The sequence below is a fragment of the Heterodontus francisci genome, unplaced genomic scaffold (assembly GCF_036365525.1).
Source record: "Heterodontus francisci isolate sHetFra1 unplaced genomic scaffold, sHetFra1.hap1 HAP1_SCAFFOLD_101_1, whole genome shotgun sequence".
Classification (NCBI taxonomy): domain Eukaryota; kingdom Metazoa; phylum Chordata; class Chondrichthyes; order Heterodontiformes; family Heterodontidae; genus Heterodontus; species Heterodontus francisci.
The window spans coordinates 5,628,450-5,648,105 of NW_027141025.1; the positions used below are offsets into that span (position 1 = coordinate 5,628,450).

At 43.7% G+C, this 19,656-nt stretch overlaps 1 protein-coding gene across 1 annotated transcript; it reads right to left on the reverse strand.

Moving 5' to 3' along the window:
• Positions 1–7,587: 7,587 nt before the first annotated feature.
• Positions 7,588–19,101, reverse strand: LOC137361848 (uncharacterized). The gene is made up of 10 exons (XM_068026451.1): positions 18,801–19,101; positions 18,637–18,717; positions 18,273–18,548; positions 18,037–18,078; positions 17,426–17,505; positions 13,242–13,325; positions 11,144–11,225; positions 9,280–9,411; positions 8,388–8,544; positions 7,588–8,117 (listed from the first exon to the last, which is right to left on the reverse strand). The coding sequence occupies exons 1-9, from the start codon at positions 18,901–18,903 to the stop codon at positions 8,393–8,395; spliced, it is 1,032 nt and encodes a 343-aa protein (XP_067882552.1). The 5' UTR covers positions 18,904–19,101; the 3' UTR covers positions 7,588–8,117; positions 8,388–8,392.
• Between the last annotated feature and the right edge of the window lie 555 nt (positions 19,102–19,656).

The window sequence follows — 19,656 nt, forward strand, 5'->3', positions numbered from 1 at the left end:
GGACGTTCTATACTCCGTATTAATCATCATGCCCCATTTCGCAATTAACCAGAATTTTATACCCTTTGTATTCGGGATGACATCTAATTCAACACCTAATGGGAACATTTTGCACTCTGTATTAGATATGATGTCTAATTTAACAATTAACCAAAATATTATCCACTACTTAATATGAATGACATCTGATTTAACAATGCCCGGAACGTTTTCGTCTCTATATTATTTTGTATGTCCATTCAAACAATTAACCTTAATATTATCCCCTGTGTGTTATGGATGGCATCCAATATAACAAATGCCTGGAACGTTTTACGCTCTATATTAGTTATCATGTCCATTTTAACAATGAACCTTAATATTATCCCCTGTGTGTTATGGATGACATCTAATATAATAAATGCCTGGAAAGTTTTACGCTCTATATTAATTATTATGTCCATTTTAATAATTAACCAGAATATTATCCCCTGTGTATTATGGATGACATTTAATTTAGCTATTAATTGGAACATTTGCTCTCTCTATCGGTTATTTTGATTTGATTTAGAGATACAGCATTGAAACAGACCATTCGGCCCACCGAGTCTGTGCAGACCATTAACCACCCATTTATACTAATCATACACTAATCCCATATTCCTACCACATCCTCACCTGTCCCTATATTCCCCTACCACCTACCTATACAAGAGGCAATTTATAATGGCCACTTTACCTATCAACCTGCAAGACTTTTGGCTGTGGGAGGAAACCGGAGCACCCGGAGGAAACCCACGCAGACACAGGGAGAACTTACAAACTCCACACAGGCAGTACCCAAAATTGAACCCGGGTCGCTGGAGCTGTGAGGCTGCAGTGCTAACCACTGCGCCACTGTGTGGAGTTTGCAAATTCCCCCTGTGTCTGTGTGGGTTTTCTCCGGGTGCTCCGGTTTCCTCCCACAAGCCAAAAGACTTGAAGGTTGGTAGGTAAATTGGCCATTATAAATTGCCCCTAGTATAGGTAGGTGGTAGGGAAATATAGGGACAGGTGGAGATGTGGTAGGAATATGGGATTAGTGTAGGATTAGTATAAATGGGTGGTTGATGGTCGACATCTCGAAACTAAACTAAACTAATGTAACAATTAACCAGATTATCCCCTGTGTATTAGAGATGATATCTAATTTAAAAATTAACTGGGAAGTTTTACACTCTGTATTAGTTAGCTTGTCGAAGTTAACAATTAATCAGAATATTTTACACTGTGTATTAGACATGACATCAAATTTAACAATTAACTGGAACATTTTACACACTCTATTAGTTGTAATGTCTAATTTAACAATGAACAAGAATATCATCACCTGTGTCTTAGGGATGACATTAAATTTGACAATATATTAGAATTTTAAGCACTCTACACTAGTTATCCTGTGTAATTTAACAATTAACCAGAATATTACAACTTGTGAATTAGGGATGATATCAAATTTGACAATTAGCTGGAACATTTTACACTTTATATTTGTTATGATGCCTAATTTAACAGTTAACAGGAATATTCTACCCTGTGTATTAGGGATGGTGTCCTATCTAACAATTAACAGGAACAATTCATGTCCTATATTAGTTAACATTCCTCCTTTTACAACTAACTAGGATATTCACCCTCTGTATTAGGGATGACATCTAATTTAACAATTAGCTGCGACGTTGTACTCTATAAATTAGATATCATGCATAATTTAACACTTAATCAGAATATTATAGCCTGTGTATTAGTGATGGCATTTAATCTAACAATTAACTGGAACAATTTATGCTCTATATTAGTTGTATTTCCCATTTGAGAATTAACCAGACTATAAGCTGTGTAATGGTGAGTTCATGTTGTTTAACAATTTGCTGGCATGTTTTATACTCTATATTAATCATGTCTCTGTTGGAAGCTGCAGACGGAAGATCTCCAGAGGAGATGAGGTCAGTGACAGTCCCGGGGGAATCGGAAGAAGTGTCTGAGTGTTGGCACTGAGCGTCTGCAAGGTAGAGGTCGGTACACTGGACAATAACAGCACCACCCTTATCTGCAGGCTTGATGACAATGTCGGGGTTAGAACTGAGACTGGCATGTTCAGAGCAGGGATAGTTTAGAGTGAGTGTGGGTGGCAGAGAAATTATGATGACACGCTGACAGTTTTCAATGAAAAGATAAAGAGCTGTTAAGAGGCCAGAGGGAAGGGTCCAGGTAGAGGGTGCATGCTGGAGGCGGGTGAATGGGTCTTCTGGCCGGGGAAGGACTCCTGTGCAAAGAAGTTAGCATGGACGTCAAGGCAATGGAAGAAGAAGTTAATGTCGTGCCAAGCACGGAATTCATTGATGTGGGGGTGTAAGGTGATTAAACTGAATCCTTTGCTGAGTACCAAAAGTTCAGCACCAGAGAGGGGAAGGTCAGAGGGTATAGTGAATACATGGAAAGGGGTCAGATCAGAAGGGGTTGGGTCAGAGGGAAGAGAAACGGAAGGAGGATCTGCAGGGGCATTAGTTCCCATCAGCTGTTGGAACTTGCGTTCCATAGCACATGAAAGGAAGAAAAAAGACTAATATTAATGCGTAGGATAAGACGAAGGATGAAATGAAACTGTGGAATCGAACAGCTTTGAGATAACGTGAGGTGGTGCTTCTGGAGAGAGAGGTCCAGTGTGTACATGCGGTGGGCACATGCAGAAATCCAGTGTGGATCTCAGGATGCGGCAAGAACAGCTGTCCGACGAACGTTGTATTTCTTAGAGATGCCTGTAATCCTGCTGGATTTAAAAAAAGGATAAAAATTCTGTTGGAATTCACGTGGAATAAGTCGGAGTTGGAGACAGTCACTGAGGAAGGAAATGTTAATGTGAAAACATGTTTTGGTAGACACTTTAGCAAGCAGCACGACGGAAATAGAAAGCAATGAAAGTGAACAAGGTAAAAGAGGCAAACGAAAATCCCGTCGGAGAGAAGAGCAGAACTTCTTCAATGTAATTCCTGGAAGAGAAGTGGCAGTGAATTAAACACTAAGTTAAAAGCAAAATGCATCAGATGCTGGAAATCTGAAATAAAAACAAGAAATTCTGGAAATACTCAGTGGGCCTGACAGCAGTGAGAAGCAGCGTTATTGTTTCAGGTCAGTGACCGATTTTCAGAACTGACAGATATTAGAAATGTAAAAGGTTTTAAGCAACTAAAACGGGGTGGGCAAGAGATAACAAAGGATAAGGTGTTGATAGGACAGGGTCAGAGGCTAACTGACCATATTGTCATGGAACAAAGGCAAATAATGTGCTAATGGTGTGCTGACATACAAAGCGTGAGGACAAAGAGGGTGAGAATTGACTGTTGAGCAGAACGCACTCCAATCACTCACATTAAAAAGACAGTAGGTAAGCATAGTAGAAGCAAACTGAAAAACCTAAAATAAAGTAAACAAATAAAAAAGGAAAAAGAAAACAAAAGAAAATATAACCAAAAATACAAAGGGGGGCGTCATGCTCTGAAATGATTTAACTCCGTGTTCAAGCCGTCAGGCTGCAGTGTGCCGAATAGGTAAATGAGATGTTGTTCCACGATGTTCTTGTGTTGATGTTCGCTGGAACACTGCAGCAATCCCAGGACAGAGATGTGAGCATGAGGGCAGGGGTGGTGTACTGAAATGACCAGCAACCGGAAGCTCGGGGTCATTCTTATGGACTGACTGGAGATGATCACTATGCCGAGCTGGTACAATGTGAATATGCTTGAACGAGCTCAGGATGCTGATCGCCCAGTCAAGCTGGGGCAGTGTGAATATGGGTCAACCAACCCAGGATACTGTTCACCATGTCGAGCTGGTGCAGTGTGAATATGGGTCAACCAGCTCAGGATATTGATCACTATGCCGAGCTGGTACAGTGTGAATATTGGTCAACCATCCCAGCATGCTGATCACCATGCTGAGCTGGTACAGTGTGCATATGGGTCAACCAGCCCAGGATACTGATCACCATGTCGAGCTGGTGCAGTGTGAACATGGATCAACCAGACCAGCATACCGATCACTATGCCGACCTGGTACAGTGTGAATATTGGTGAACCATCCCAGCATACTGATCACCATGCTGAGCTGGTACAGTGTTTATATGGGTCACCCAGCCCAGGATACTGATCACCATGCTGCGCTAGTACAGTGTGTACATGGGTCAACCAGTATTGGATACTGATCACCATGCCGAGCTGGTACAGTGTGAATATGGGTCAACCAGCCCAGGATACTGATCACCATGCTGAGCTGGTACAGTGTTAACATGGGTCAACCAGCCCAGGATACTGATCACATGCAGAGCTGGTACAATGTGAATATGGGTCAACCATACCCAGGATACTGATCACTATGCCGAGCTGGTACAGTGTGAATATGGGTCAACCAGCCCAGGATACTGATCACTATGCCGAGCTGGTACAGTGTGAATATGGGTCAACCAGCCCAGGATACTGATCACTTTGCCGAGCTGGTACAGTGTGAATATGGGTCAACCAGCCCAGGATACTGATCACATGCCGAACTGGTACAATGTGAATATGGGTCAGCCATCCCAGGATATTGAGCACCATGTCGAGCTAGTGCAGTGTGGATATGGGTCAAACAGCCCAGCATTCTGATCACTATGCCGAGCTGGTACAGTGTGAATGTTGGTCAACCATCCCAGAATACTGATCACCATGCCGAAATGGTTCAGTGTGAAGAAGCATCAACAAGCCCAGGATATGGCACTGATACCTTCCTTTATTAACAAAGTTCCACTTTTGCCTTTTTTCCCCGAATGTCAGATATCCTTGAATTTTGAATTCTAAGTCTTGGTCAGTCTGCAAGCATCTCTCTGTGATTTCTCTCAAATCACATTCATTTATTTCTATTTGTGCTGTCAAATCATCTATCTTGTTGTAGATGCTGCGTCCATTCAGATAAAAAGCCTTAAGCTTAGACTTTTTTCCCATTACTACTCATTTTGGTTCTAATTTCTGCTGCAATATTTTGCTGATATTTTCTGCTCCTTCCTGTCACACTTTGATTACTGTTCACCTCTTCACTACCCTGCATCTCTGATCTCTCATTTCCTTTTGATTGTTTTTAAAACTTCCCTTGAATTGAAACCCACCACCCCCGTCCCCCGCACTAATTAGTTTGAAATCGAATCTACAACCCTAGTTATACGTATGGGCATATGGGCAGGACACTGGTCCCAGCATTGTTCAAATGAACCCCGTCCCAACGGAACAACTCTCTCCTTCCCTAGAACTGGTACCAGAGCACCATGAATCGGAACCCATTTCTTCCACACCAATCTTTGAGCCATGCATTTACCTCTCTAATCTTATTTACCCTGCGCTATTTTCCACGTTGCTCAGGTAGTATTGCGGAGATTATTGCCTTTGTGGTTCTGCTTTTTAATTTAGCACGAGCTGCTCATAGTCCCTCAGCGGAACCTCTTTCCGAATCCTTCCTCTGTCGTTGGTACCTACATGGGCTACAATAACTGGATCCTTCCCCTTCCATTCCAAGTTCGTCTGAAGCCAAGAAGAGGTCTCCTCAACCTTGGCACCAGGTAGGCAACACAGCCTTCGGGACTCTCTATCTTTGCTGCAGAGAACAGTACCTATTCCCCTAACTATCCTAACCCCTATTAGTACATTTCTCTTTTCTTACCCACTTGAATGGCACTCTGAACCATGGTGCTGTGGTCAGTTCGCTCATCCTCCCTTCAGCCTGTGCCCTCGTCCACACTGGGAGCAGGAGCCTCATAACTATTGGATATGTCTCCTCCAAAGCTAAATTCTAGATCCCCATACTTGCCTCACTCGCAGTCACACCCTCCTGTCCCTAACTGCAGTCCAAAGTTGATGTAATTAATATAAGGGGCGCGACTGTCTCCGGAAGCACAGTGTCCAGGTAACTCTAACCCTCCCTGCTGTGTCACATTGTCCGCAACTCGGACTCCAGCTCATCAACTCTGAGCCGAATGTTCTCGAGCAGCCAACACTTGTTACAGATGTGGTCACCGTGGATCGCACTAGTGTCCACCAGCTCCCACATAATACAGCTACAACACATCGCCTCCCCAGCTATCTCTATTCTAATTAATTAATTTGGATGTTAAATACTTTAAATGTGAATTTCTTAACTGTACTCATCATCTGTAATCACGTCTCATCATTTAAACCACTTGGCTAATCAAAACAGGCACGGATGAGATACCCACCAATCACCTACCTGTTTTTCTGAGATGACACACCTCAGCTCTGACAGGTGGAGAGAGGTAGAAGGGATTCTCTGCCACAGCTTTTTATCTCATGCCGCCGCTGCCCTTCTCACGCAGGTCCACTCTCCATGTGCAGTGATAGCATGCAAAAGGATGACTTGATGTTCGCTGGTGTGATCATGGTCCAGGGAAATTGGGAAGATACGCCACAGAGTTAGAGCTTAGGCTCCCCAAGGTTCTTTTCAGAAAACAACAACAGAGATTCCATTGTCAGCAGGTTTAATGACAATGTCATGGTTGAGAGAATGAAGTGTTGCAGATCACAGGGACATAGATCAGAGAGAGTAAAGGCGACGGGATTCATTTAATCATACCTGCCTCCATATTAACATAAACCTTAATTATTTTATTCCCTCCATGCCTCCAGAAATTAGATTTAGATGAGAGATACAGCACTGAAACAGGCCCTTCGGCCCACCGAGTCTGTGCCGAACATCAACGACCCATTTATACTAATCCTACACTAATCGCATATTCCTACCAACCATCCCCACCTGTCCCTACATTTCCCTACCACCTACCTATACTAGTGACAATTTATAATGGCCAATTTACCTATCAACCTGCAAGTCTTTTGGCTTGTGGGAGGAAACCGGAGCACCCGGAGGAAACCCACGCAGACACAGGGAGAACTTGCAAACTCCACACAGGCAGTACCCGGAATCGAACCCGGGTCCCTGGAGCTGTGAGGCTGCGGTGCTCACCACTGTGCCACTATGCCGCTTTTCCCTGGTTCTGTCTTTGCTAAAAGTAATAATCTCAATCATTACATGGTTCTGAAGAAATCGCATTAACGTGCAAAGCTGGTGCTGTTTCTCTCTCCACAGATGATACCAGACCTGCTCAGTGTTTCCAGCATTATCTGATTTCAAGTCTAATAATGCTCGCCCTCTGCTGGTGGTTACAGGTGTTTCAGTCAGCCGACCAAAAACAAAAATCACCATCAGCTGGAGAGTCAGCACGATGTCGTCGTTCTCCCGACTGAGTAACAATTGCACACCACTGATGACGAACTAAAATACTTCGAATTAAATTGCAAAAACACATTAATTTCTGATCAGATTCTCCTGCTCTACCGCCATACTCCGGGATAGTGCAGCACAGTAAAACAACATTGTATTGTATCCAGGAATTGGTGTATATTTAGAACTTGAATCATAATATTGGAATTAATATTGACAAAGACACACATTACAGCTAAAACATGGAATCAATGTTTTTATTAATTTTGCATTATTTCCATTGTACATCAACACTTACATTATAAACTGCAGTAATTTGTCCACATCGAGTAGATGGCGGTGGAAGGAAGCCGATACAATAAATGCAGATAAAAGAGACAGACCATTTATTCTTCGACAGACGTATTCTAAACATTCCTTAATAGGATATGAACATGTGAAACGGTTACAGAACGAATTTCATACCAACTCTTTATTGATAAGCAATGGATTTAATCTCTGTGTCAGTGTTGGTAATTACATGTGGAGGAATGTATCTCAGTATTTGTACAGACAGAGAAATGATCCGAAATCAATTCTGTTTGGTATTTTAATTAAACAGATTACGCACACTTTCAGAGAAAATATGGAGAAAAGCCAAATCTTGTTATTCCAACACCAAGTAATCTGGTGACTGATGAACGCAAAGTGATGCTTATATCGTGAAGTAAAGCACATTCAGCATGTTCACACTGTTGGAAATGTTCATGCCATTGTTTCAGATTTAACACAGAATATTTTCCACCGGTCTGTGATACACCTTTAGACATCATTTGCTGGATTTGAGGCTGACTTTTCAGCTGAAAGGATAACAGAAACGACTTGAGAGGGTTACAGCAATGCCAACCATCAAATAAACACATCAAATACAGTAGATGTTCTCTACTCAGAATATTTATGTTTCAATAATCCTCCTATTTCAATAGTAAGTACACAGAATGTTCTCTGCGATACTTTAGAATCACTGACTGCTGAAGACGCCATTCATTATCATATTAATATAAGAACCAGCCGGGACTGTACACTGTCAGCACAAATAAATGGAACAAATAATACAGCATTGGTCTTACCGGGTTTATGCAGATGTAAGATGTTGAACCGCACAGTCACTGCCCGTCATTGGTGGAATGTCTGCTGCTGTGAACGTGTCACAGTGAACATCCTCATTGTTTTCAGGATTGGAGGGAACCAGCAAAGCTGTTTCAGTGCGGGTCTGGGAGTTGCATACTATGGAGAGAAAGATGATGGATGAATTATTGAACTAAAAGTGAGTTCAGTGCGGGTCATCTGTATAAGTGTCAATGAGGTGATGGGGACTGGAATTTGAATGGTTTCCAGCTCCATTCACCGTGTTGTTATTTTCCCGCTGGGTGATAGCAGATGAAGTGGATCTGCTGAGCCCGAATCAGGGTGTTTAGATTGAGCACCTGAAGGATTTCCAGTGAATGTGTTCATAACAGAGATAACGTCAGGATGTATTTTCTAAAATAAGTCCAGCATTTACTTTTGTTCAGAGATACAGCACTGAAACAGGCCCTTTGGCCCACCATCAACCACCCATTTTCGACTAATCCTACACTAATCCCATATTTCTACCACATCCCCACTTGTCCCTATATTTCCCTACCACCTACCCATACTAGGAGCAATTTATAATGGCCAATTTACCGACCAGCCTGCAAGTCTTTTGGCTGTGGGAGGAAACCGGAGCACCCGGAGAAAAACCACGCAGACACAAGGAAAACTTGCAAACGCCACACAGACAGTACCCAGAATAGAACCCGGCTTGTTGGAGCTGTGGCTGCGGTGCTAACCACTGCACCACTGTGCCGCCCCATTGAGGAGACTAATTTGCTTTAATCACAACATGAATTTAAATCAACCAGCAGTCTGTGAGATCGCCGATTGGAATGAAATTCAAAGTAGAAACAGAGAGATGGTGACTGTGGGAGTTTAACTCACAGATAGTGGAGAGATCACCGCCGGCACTTGTCAGTGTGAAGAGATCATCAGGAACACTGTCCAGCAACAAGTGACCATCCTGAGTGTCAATGGCTCCAGTCTGAACATCATCATAATCACCGGGGACCAGACCTGAGAGGAAATAATGATTTTCACAAAAATCACATGGTAACACTGAATATTTAGAATGATATTGTTAGACGCCAATCTACTCAAGCTTGCCAGGTTTGACTGTGATATTCAGCTGGAATGAGATTTGAGGCTGACGAATGGTAGGACCATGTCGTGCCGCGGCAGTTGAGTCATCATAGGCCCGTCATATATTTGAAACGGCAGCCAGCAATCGATTGAAAGACAGGAGCACTGTAGGACATTGGGTGGGAGGACTGACAACTGGTGTGTTTGTAAGATGGCAGCAGTCAGAGCAAGGGTGGAGCCCAGGTTTTCTCATGTCTCCCTGTACGTGTTCCTCCAAGCGGCAATGGCAGGAGGGAAGCGCTTTTCCCATCGGAACGGGTGGAGGAGGCCGGCTAGGCTGGCAGGCAGGGCCTGGCAGGAGATTGAGGAGGAGTTGAGCAGACGTGAGGTAGTCCCATGTAAGAGGCTTCAGTGCAGGAACAGGATCAATGCCCTGATGTAGTATGGCAAGGTGAGTGCAGTGCCTAACATTAAGCTGACAGCCTTAAATGTCACACAATATGAAAATGAAATTGGAGGAGGGGTGCCCCCACTCATTGGTTCAGATCCTCCTCCATCAGATCCTCCTCCAGCTCAGTGACCACCTCCCTGGTAAGGCATAATCTTCAGTGACACTGCTGCTCTGACATTTGCAGAAAGCAGAGCCTGTGATGGTAAACCCACTCGTGGGTAGCATCATCTGCACTCAAGAAGCTGCTTGCGTGCTACTGTGCTGCCCTGCTAATCCACACTCTGTTCCAGCCTCACGATTCCTGTCCCTCTCTGGGTGCAGCAGACCAACCCTTGGGGACTGCTGTTCTCTCCATCTTTGATGCTCCTCCACAATGGGAGATCTCAAAACAGGAGTGGATGACACCTATTGCAAATTGCTGCTCTCACTTCTCAAGCCCTTCATTGTTTTCATTTTTTATACCTATCTTATAAGTCAGAGAGGATGCTCATTCTGAATACCTCTGTTGTGATCGCCAAGATCGGTCAGCCTCCAGATTGCCAGTACCGTGATTCAATATCTCTCCCCTTCCCTCCAATGCCACAATGCTTTTCACAACCAAAACTTACCTTCCTCTGAACTTCACCTTGGTTATCGATGGCGAGTCTCTGAAACTTTTAGTCTCGCCCGCCTTTCACTAAATTGTGAATAGTTTGGAAAATTGCCATGAATTTCCTGATTCCTTTGCTCCGTTATCTGCCCAGCGTCTTAAAGTGGAGCCTCCACCCACGAGCTCGGTCGACTCGGGGAATATCACCTAACTGTGTAAGGACGTCAGGTTTCCTTTGCACCGCTATCCAGCGGCATTTTCACTCCCAGACTTTGGTCACTGTGGAACAAAATGCTGCCCTCCATTTAAAAGTCACGTGTATCCCATTGAATCACCCATCCAACATACACGCAAATTTCACATTGCACCGCCAAGACAACAGTGTCAGAAAACATCATGAACTGAAAGTTTCATTCCATTATACCACTGGATACAATCGGGATGATTTTGTAGAAATCCAAATTATTTCTCCATTTTTTTAAACTAAACTCACTCAGCAAATCTCCATGTCTTCAGCAGCATCATTTTCGGGCGAGTGAGTTCTGATTGATTTAATTGTTGATTTTAGATAACAGACAGAGTGATGGATTAAAAAACGTGATGGTAACAAGTAAAAATGTACCCACCCCGAATTCTAGAGATGTTCCCTTCAGGATATTCAGATCCAGGATCCGTGTCACCCAAACTGTAACTTGTGTAATATTCAATCTGATTGAGGGACTCAATGGAATCAGTAACTGTTAAACACAAACATGGATGGTTATTGGAGAGATTGATTGGCACGTTCGAATAAATAACATAATACCGTCATCATCTGGTGACAATGTCCTGGGACTTTGGATCTGATGTGATTGTGGAAAATTCATCACAGGGACTGCAGTGGTTCAAGAGCAACTAGGGTTGGACCTTAAATGTTGGCTCATACAGCGAGCCGTTAACAATACGCGGTCGGTCAGATTTCAGACATCAGAGCAGAGACAATAGTGTAAAACATAGTCAGTGAGCACAGTTTCTTAATCCAAAATCCCTCCACCCTGTCTCTTTCCCTTTCAGAGTCTCAAACGGCAGGTGGTGGGGCTCCAAAACCGAGCCCCACCCCGGATAATGGGGTAGAAAAGTGTGCAAGGAGGGCAATAACGGATTTGAAATACGAGTCATAGAGTCGCACAGCAGAGAAACAGGCCCTTCGGCCCACAGCGTCCATGCCCACCAGAATGCCTATCTATACTATTCCCCCTGCCTGTATTAATTCCACATCCCTCTATGCCTTGCTCATTCAAGTACCTGTCCAGATGCCTCTTAAATGTTACTACTGTTACACTCTCCACCACCTCCTCTGGCAGCTCATTCCAGATAAACACTATTCCTTGTGTGAAAAATTTTATCCCCTTTAAACCTCCTCCCTCTCACCTTAAATCAATGCCCTATAGTTTTAGTCACCCTTAACATGGGAAACAGACTCTGGCCAGTTAACCTATCTATGCCTCTCATCATTTTATATACCTCTATCATGTCCCCTCTCAGTCTCCTTCGGTCCAGGGAAAACAGACCCAGCCTATCCAATCTCTCTTTATTAATCAAGCGCTCCAAGCCAGGCAACAGCTTTGTGAATCTTTTCTGAACCCTCTCTAGCTTACTCACATCTTCCCTGTAGTGCAGCGACCAGAACTGCACACAGTACTCCTAGTGCAGCCTAACCAACGTTATGTACAACTGTAACATGACGTCCCAACTTTTGTACTCAATGCCTCGGCCGATGAAGGCAAGCATGCCATTCGCCTTCTTCACCACCCTGTCTAACTGTATTGCTACTTTCAGAGAACTATGTACATGCACCCCAAGGTCTCTCTGCTCAACAACACTCCCAGGGCCCTGCCATTCACTGTTTATCTCCTTCCCTGGTTCAACTTTCCAAAATGCATCATTTCGCACTTGCCTGCGTTAAATATACCATTTGCCAATCACTTGCCCACTTTCCCAGTTGATCTATATCCTGTTGTAGCTTTAGATAACCTTCTTCACTGTCCACTATACCACCAATTTTGGTATCATCTGCAAACTTACTAATCATGCCCCCTGCATTCTCATCCAAGTCACCAATATGTATGACAGACAACAGAAGGCCCAGCACCGATCCCTGCGGCGCACCACTGGTCACAGGCCTCCAATCTGAAGAACAACAATCCACTACCACCCTCTGCCTCCGATCACTAAGCCAATTTTGTATCCAATGTGCTACCACACCCTGGATCCCATGTGTTCGAACCTTCCGGAACAACCTACCATGCAGGACCTTGTCAAAAGCCTTGCTAAAGTCCATGTAGGCAACGTCCACCGCCCTGCCCTCGTCAATCCTCTTGGTCACCTCCTCAAAAAACACAATCAAATTCGTAAGATATGTTTTCCCACGCAGAAAGCCATGGTGACTATCCCTAATCAGACCTTGCCTTTCCAAATGCATATAAATTCTGTCTCTCAGAATCCCTTCCAATAAATTCCTCACCACTGATGTAATGCTCACCGGCCTGTAGTTCCCTGACTTATTCCTGCTATCCTTCTTAAATAAAGGCACAACATTAGCTCTCCTCCAGTCTTCCGGTACCTCACCCGTTGCTAATGATGATACAAAACTCTCTGCCAGGTCCCAGCAATCTCCTCCCATAGCCTCCTAGGATACACCTGGTCAGGCCCCGGAGATTTATCCAACTTAATGTGCTTCAAAACCTCCAACACCTCCTCCCTTGTAATGTTGATATGCTCCAGGATATCGCTGGTCCCTCCCTTGAACGCATTAGCTTCCGTGACGTTCTGCACGGTAAATACAGACGAAAAGTATTCATTTACGACCTACCCCATTTCCCGTGGCTCCACACATCGATTACCACACTGATCCTTAAGGGGACCTACTCTCTCCCTAGCTACCCATTTACTCTTAATATACTTATTGAATCGTTTAGGATTCTCATTTATCTACCAGGGAAATCGTCTTTGTGTGTTTTGTTGTAACCTCAGAAATTTATCTCAATGGTTAAATCGCTCCTTAAATATATCACAGGACAAAGCTTTCATCGATTTTCTAGTGTTGTTGCCCCAGTATCATGAAGTGGAATTTGTAGATATTATGTTAAGCTTCAGAATACAAAGTGTCAGAATAAGTTTTTTTGTAGAAACCACTGATTTCAGGTAAGGAGTTCCTGATGGGAACGTGTTTCTGATCCAGAAATCCAGTCACCTCGAGAAATAAAATCTGAGTCAATGTGACTGTCTCCTCCTGAGAGCAGTGATTATTTATGGTCTAGTTTAAATGGAATAAAATTACACGTAAGTTACAAACAAACTGAAATCACGTTCTTTAACCATTCGCGATGGGTGGGAATCTTCCCAAACCCATTGCTCATCTTACTATACACACTGATATAGACACACTCGCACTGTGATCGGCCACCTTCACAGGGTGATAGTGAACGGATTTCTGACAGTGTTCAGTCAGTAAACTGACCATTAAAATGGGGTATTTAAGTGGAAGTGACATTTGTCTAGACAAAATTCGGTATGAAATATAAAACACAGACCTGAACGCCGGATCTGATAGGAATCCTTGCCAGGTGGAATATTCTCAATCTCTTCATAAATTGCTTGGTATAAACCAGCCGGTGAATCCTTGCCACCAGTGACAGAACCTGCCAGATGAAGGGTAGGGAGATTAAAGTTTAGTTGCAAACCACGAGCGTTTAACAGTAAATTATCTGCGAACACATCCAAATCACAGAGATGCCGATAGTAAAGAGACAAAGCCAGGTATTGTGAATGCAGAGTAGTTTTGTTGTGCATATTTTCGGATAAGTCTATGTATCTATTTTTTTTGCATTCTCATATATTTACCTGCAGCAGACTGGGGACAATTTCCATCAAGTTTGTTAGAAACGATCTCCCCCTGACAATGCCATGCTGAGTTCCCCGATTAATGCCTGCCTGTCCAAATGGAGATTAATCTTGTTCCTCAGGATTTTTTCCAATAGTTTCCGTACCACTGATGTTAGATTCACCAACCAGTAATTATCTGGTTTATCCCTGCTACCCCTCTTGAATAATGGTACCACATTCACTGTCCTCAGTCCTCTGGTACATCTCCTGTGATCAGACAGGATTTGAAAATCTGTGTCAAAGCCCCTGCTATCTCTTCCCTTGTCTCACGTAACAGTCTGTGGCACATCCTCCCAGGGCGGTACTGTGGCGCAGTGGTTAGCACCGCAGCAACCCGGGTTCAATTCTGCGTACTGCCTGCCTGGAGTTTGCAAGTGCTCCCTGTGTCAGCGTGTGATTCCTCTGGGTGCTCCGGTTTCCTCCCACATGCCAAAGAATTTCAGGTGGACAGGTAAATTGGCCATTGTAAATTGCTCCTAGTTTAGGTAGGTGGCTGGGAAATATAGGGAGAGGTGGGTATGTGGTAGGAATATGAAATTAGTGTAGGATTAGTATAAATGGGTGGTTGATGGTCGGCACAGAATTGGTGGGCCGAAGGGCCTGTTTCAGTGCTGTATTTCGAAACTAAGCTATCTCATCTGGGCCTGAGGATTTATCCATTTTAAGCCCACTAAAACATCTAATACTTCCTACCTTTCAATGTTAATTTATTCAAGTATATCACAATTCCCTTCCCTGATCTCTACACCAACATCATCCAGCTCCATGGTGAACACAGATGAAAAGTAATAATTTAAAACCTAATCTATGTCATCCGGCTCCACACAGATGGCTACTTTGGTCCCTAATCGGCCCTACTCTTTCCCTGGATATCCTCTTTCCATGAATATACTTTAAAAACTCCTTGGTATTGTCCTTTATCTTGCTCACAAGTGTTTTTGCATGCCCCCTCTTCGCTCTCCAAAGTCATTTTTTAAGTACGGCCTGTGCTTTCTGTACTTTTTTAGGGCTTGCGCTATTTTCAGCGCTCTGAATCTGTCATAAACCTCCTTTTTATTCCTTATCTAATCCTCCATAACCCTTGACATCCAGGGTTCCCTTGGACTTGTTGCTCCTACCCTTCAACTTTACGGGAACATGTTGGCCCTGATCTCTCCTATTTCCTTTTTGAAAGTAAGAGCCCATGGGATCCAGGGCAATTTGGAAAATTGGATCCAAAGTTGGCTTAGTGCCGCAGGCAGAGGGTGACGGTCAAGGGTTATTTTTGCGATTGGAAGCCAGGGACCAGTGGTGTACTGCAGGGATCGGTGCTGGGGCCATTACTGTTTGTCATGTACATTAATGATTTAGACGTGGATATAGGAGGTATGTCAGTAAGACCGCAGATGACACGAACACTACTGGTGTCATAAACAGTGAGGAGGAAAGCCTTAGATTGCAGGACGATATAGATGGACTGGTAAGATGGGCGAGGGAGTAGCAAATGGACTTTAATCCTAAGAAGTGTGAGGTGATACACTTTGGGAGGACTAACAAGGCAAGGGAGTATACAATGGATGGTAGGACCCTAGGAAGTACAAAGGGTCAGAGGGACATTGGCGTACTTGTCCATAGACCACTTAAGGCAGCAGCACAGGGAGATAAGTTGGTTAGGAAGGCATATGGAATACTTGTATGTATTAGCCGAGTCATATAATATAAGAGCGGGGAGGTTATGATGGAGCTGTATAAAATTATAGTTAAGCCACAGCTGGAGTACTGTGTACAGTTCTGGTCACCACACCAAAGGAAGGATGTGATTGCACTGGAGAGAGTGCAGAGGCGATTCACCAGGATGTTGCCTGGGCTGGAGCATTTCAGCTATGAAGAGTGACTGGATAGGCTAGAGTTGTTTTCTTTAGAGCAGAGAAGGCTGAGGTGGGACCTGATTGAGGTATACAAAATTGTGAAAGGCATTGATATGATAGATAGGAAGAAACATGCTCCCTTAGCGGCGGGGTCAGTAACCAGGGGGGATAGATTTCATGTAAGGGGCAGGTGTTTGAGAGGGGTATTGAGGAAGAAACTATTCACAAAGAGGATGATTGGAGACTGGAACACACTGCCAGAAGGGGTGGTAGAGGCAGTACCCCTCACAAAATTTAAGGTATTTAGATGAGCATTTGAAATGGGATAGCATGCAAAGCTAAGGGCCAAATGCTGGGTAACGGGATTAGAATAGATAGGTGCTTGATGGCTGGCACAGACACGTTGGGCCGAAGGGCGTGTTTCTCTGCTGCATAACTCTATGACTCCATGACCTGATCTCGTGCTTGTGATCGTTTGCAAACTACTTCCAGTCTAGTCAAGTTACAAGGCTCGATCTTTTCAGCTTTATGATTGTCTTGTTACAGAGGCTGTTCTGGCCGGGTCCTTGGCAGAGATAACAGGTCTATGCTGTCCTAGCTATGGACGATTTCTTATTCAGAGAGAGAAAGAGAGCTTTTTCTATAAGAACTCGATATTATTATGAAAAGTGCTTTTTATTAAGAGGTCCATTTCTTATAATAAATCAGGAGTGGGTTAGATGGGTGAAATATGAGTGCAAGCGTTGTTTTGGAATGTCGAATCACCGCTGGTGAATACAGGAGGTCCTATACAAGTATCACTTGTCAAAATAACTGACAGGCCCGGTTAGACAACTCGCGATTGGATGCCCAGAGCCCGAATCTGAAGGGCAGGAATTGATACCCAATGGATGAAGGAAGATGAACAGTCAAATAAATAGCTGAATGCACAGCCCAAAAAATCAAATTATCTTCCTGATCCATTGTTACAATAAGTAAATTCTTCCAGAGTTTCATGTATTATGTGATGAACTCTCACAGTGAATGTGATCACTTCAAATCACTCTCCGTTTTGAATGTCACATTTTATTCATTCTGGAGCACCTTGAATGGAGAAAATCAGCAAATACGACTGCAATGTATTTCTAACAAGGTCACCTGACAGTCCATAGAAAGCTGCAATGACCGAAAGTCTTGCAAGTATATGACATTAAATCTGCGATTTTCTGTTTGTTCCCCTGTAAGATATGAGCCTCACCTCTTCTGATTGACTTTTTCTGTATAACCACCATCAGTGAGACCAACACACAGATTAGCAGGACTCCGAAGCAGACCGCAACTAGGATGGAAGTAGTTTTATATCCCTGTTCTTAATGACAAAAATAAAGAAAGGTTTAGCACAGACACAGTCCATCTTGTGTGATAAAATATTTGCAAGAAGTATTCAATAATTATATCCACTGCTTCCAGGCAATGAGTTGGGCTGAACATTCCCCATTATGTGGTGCACATTGCACCAGAGGAAAGTGTGAAACAATCTAAATTACAGAGACAGTGCCCCCATGTTTCTGATCAGTGCAGGACAGTTCAGGTACAGCCAGAAACTGGGATTAGCGGAATTTGAACTGGACCATTTGAAATATGCGGTGAGGCAACAAAATGTTCCAGTCAATGAGAACGTGCACATAGCATCTTCAGAAAATGACAACAATACCAATTCAACTAATACAAACTCTATTGCTAGCTGGACTATTAATAATGGTAAGTACCTGCAGATGTGGATGGGAAAACAATTGGAGGCACATCGAACCCTATGGAATATATTGTACAAAAAGTTCAGGAGGATGAAATTTCAGCACTTTCCATTTAAACGATAAATACTGTTCTTAATTTCCCGAACTAATGAGTCAATTTAACAAAACAAGGTACCCTAACCCCACTCTCCAAACCCTGCCACCCTCACCGGAACAAATCACACTGGCATCTTCCTTGTGATCACAGTCAGATTGAGCCGGCGATGAGGAAGGACAGTCGGCCAGAGAAGATTCGCTTCCAGTGCACTTCACCTCATCCAGCCAGATAACACCGTCACCCTGAGAAAAAGTAGCTCCTCCGGGGGCCAATAGAGCGTGACCACAACCCAGCTGTCTGCAGACAACATTGGCATCGGACAAATCCCAGGAGTCATCACAAACCGTGCCCCAGCTGTTATTGCACAATATCTCCACTCTCCCAGAGCAGTTGGTGTTACCTCCAAACAGGCGCAACCAATGTCCAGAATCTGGCAAAGAGAATCAATTATTATTATTGATGTAGTATAAGACAGGAGTACAAGTCAGATAGTTGGTATAATAAAGAGGAAGTAGCACCTGGTGAAAGTACATGTTTACAATCATATTCTCGAATGCAGTCCTCTGATCGATGGAGCTGCTCCTCAGTTACTTTTGCTTCTGTTGAGAAGAGAAACATGCTGACTGTATCAGCCACCAATGTTTGAAATGACACTCACTGATTGAGACGTTTGTTGTGTTACCTGAACAAATAACACCAGCATCCTCCCTGTGTTCACAGTTGTGTTTCCCCCACGGTTCTGTTTGACACTGCCAAAGGAACGATTCGTGTGAAATACACTCCATCCCATCGAGCCAAATGGGTCCAGATCCTTCTCCGAATGACAGAGTGTAATAATCGATAGAACTGAGGGGACCGCACTGTAACTGTTTACAGATCACTTCTGCATCGGGTCCATCAAGTGTATCCGAGCACACTGTTCCCCAGGTGCCATTGTAGAACACTTCCACTCTCCCCTCACAGCGATGCTTCCCATTCACCAGCCGCAGCTCTTTGTGCTCTGTCAATGACACAATTGATATCCAGGTGTTTGGATTGATAACGCATTGTATTTCATACTGCACAGCTCAACACATGCTGCACCAGTTGTGTTCACTGATTTCCGGTAATTATTCAAGAAAAGCGATAGAAAAACACCGGCAGCCCATAATGTATTAAAGAATAATCAACACGGATTGAACAACAGAAAGACAAACAACGTTACTGAATTGTTTTCAGACGTTACAGAAAGGTAACGGGGATAATGCAGTCGATGCAACATGCACGTTTTTTTCAGAAGGCCTCCGACAAGGAACCACATCGTGAGATCATGACTGGGGTCAGAGCATGTGAAGTCAAGAGATCAGTGGAAGAATATTATAAGACGAGCTACAGTGGCACAGTGGTTAGCACTGCAGCCTCACAGCTCCAGGGACCTGGGTTCGATTCCGGGTACTGCCTGTGTGGAGTTTGCAAGTTCTCCCTGTGTCTGCGTGGGTTTTCTCCGGGTGCTCCGGTTTCCTGCCAAAAGACTTGCAGGTTGATAGGTAAATTGGCCA

What these genes read in the sequence shown, in the direction of transcription:
- LOC137361848 (XM_068026451.1), bottom strand. Translation starts at nt 18,903, where the DNA reads ATGGAGTGTATTTCACACGAATCGTTCCTTTGGCAGTGTCAAACAGAA. An exon ending in TTCCTCATCGCCGGCTCAAT is followed by an intron (nt 18,079 to 18,272) that starts CTGACTGTGATC and finishes TATATTCCATAG; the next exon opens with GGTTCGATGTGCCTCCAATT. An exon ending in AGCTTTCTATGGACTGTCAG is followed by an intron (nt 13,326 to 17,425) that starts GTGACCTTGTTA and finishes TTTACCGTGCAG; the next exon opens with AACGTCACGGAAGCTAATGC.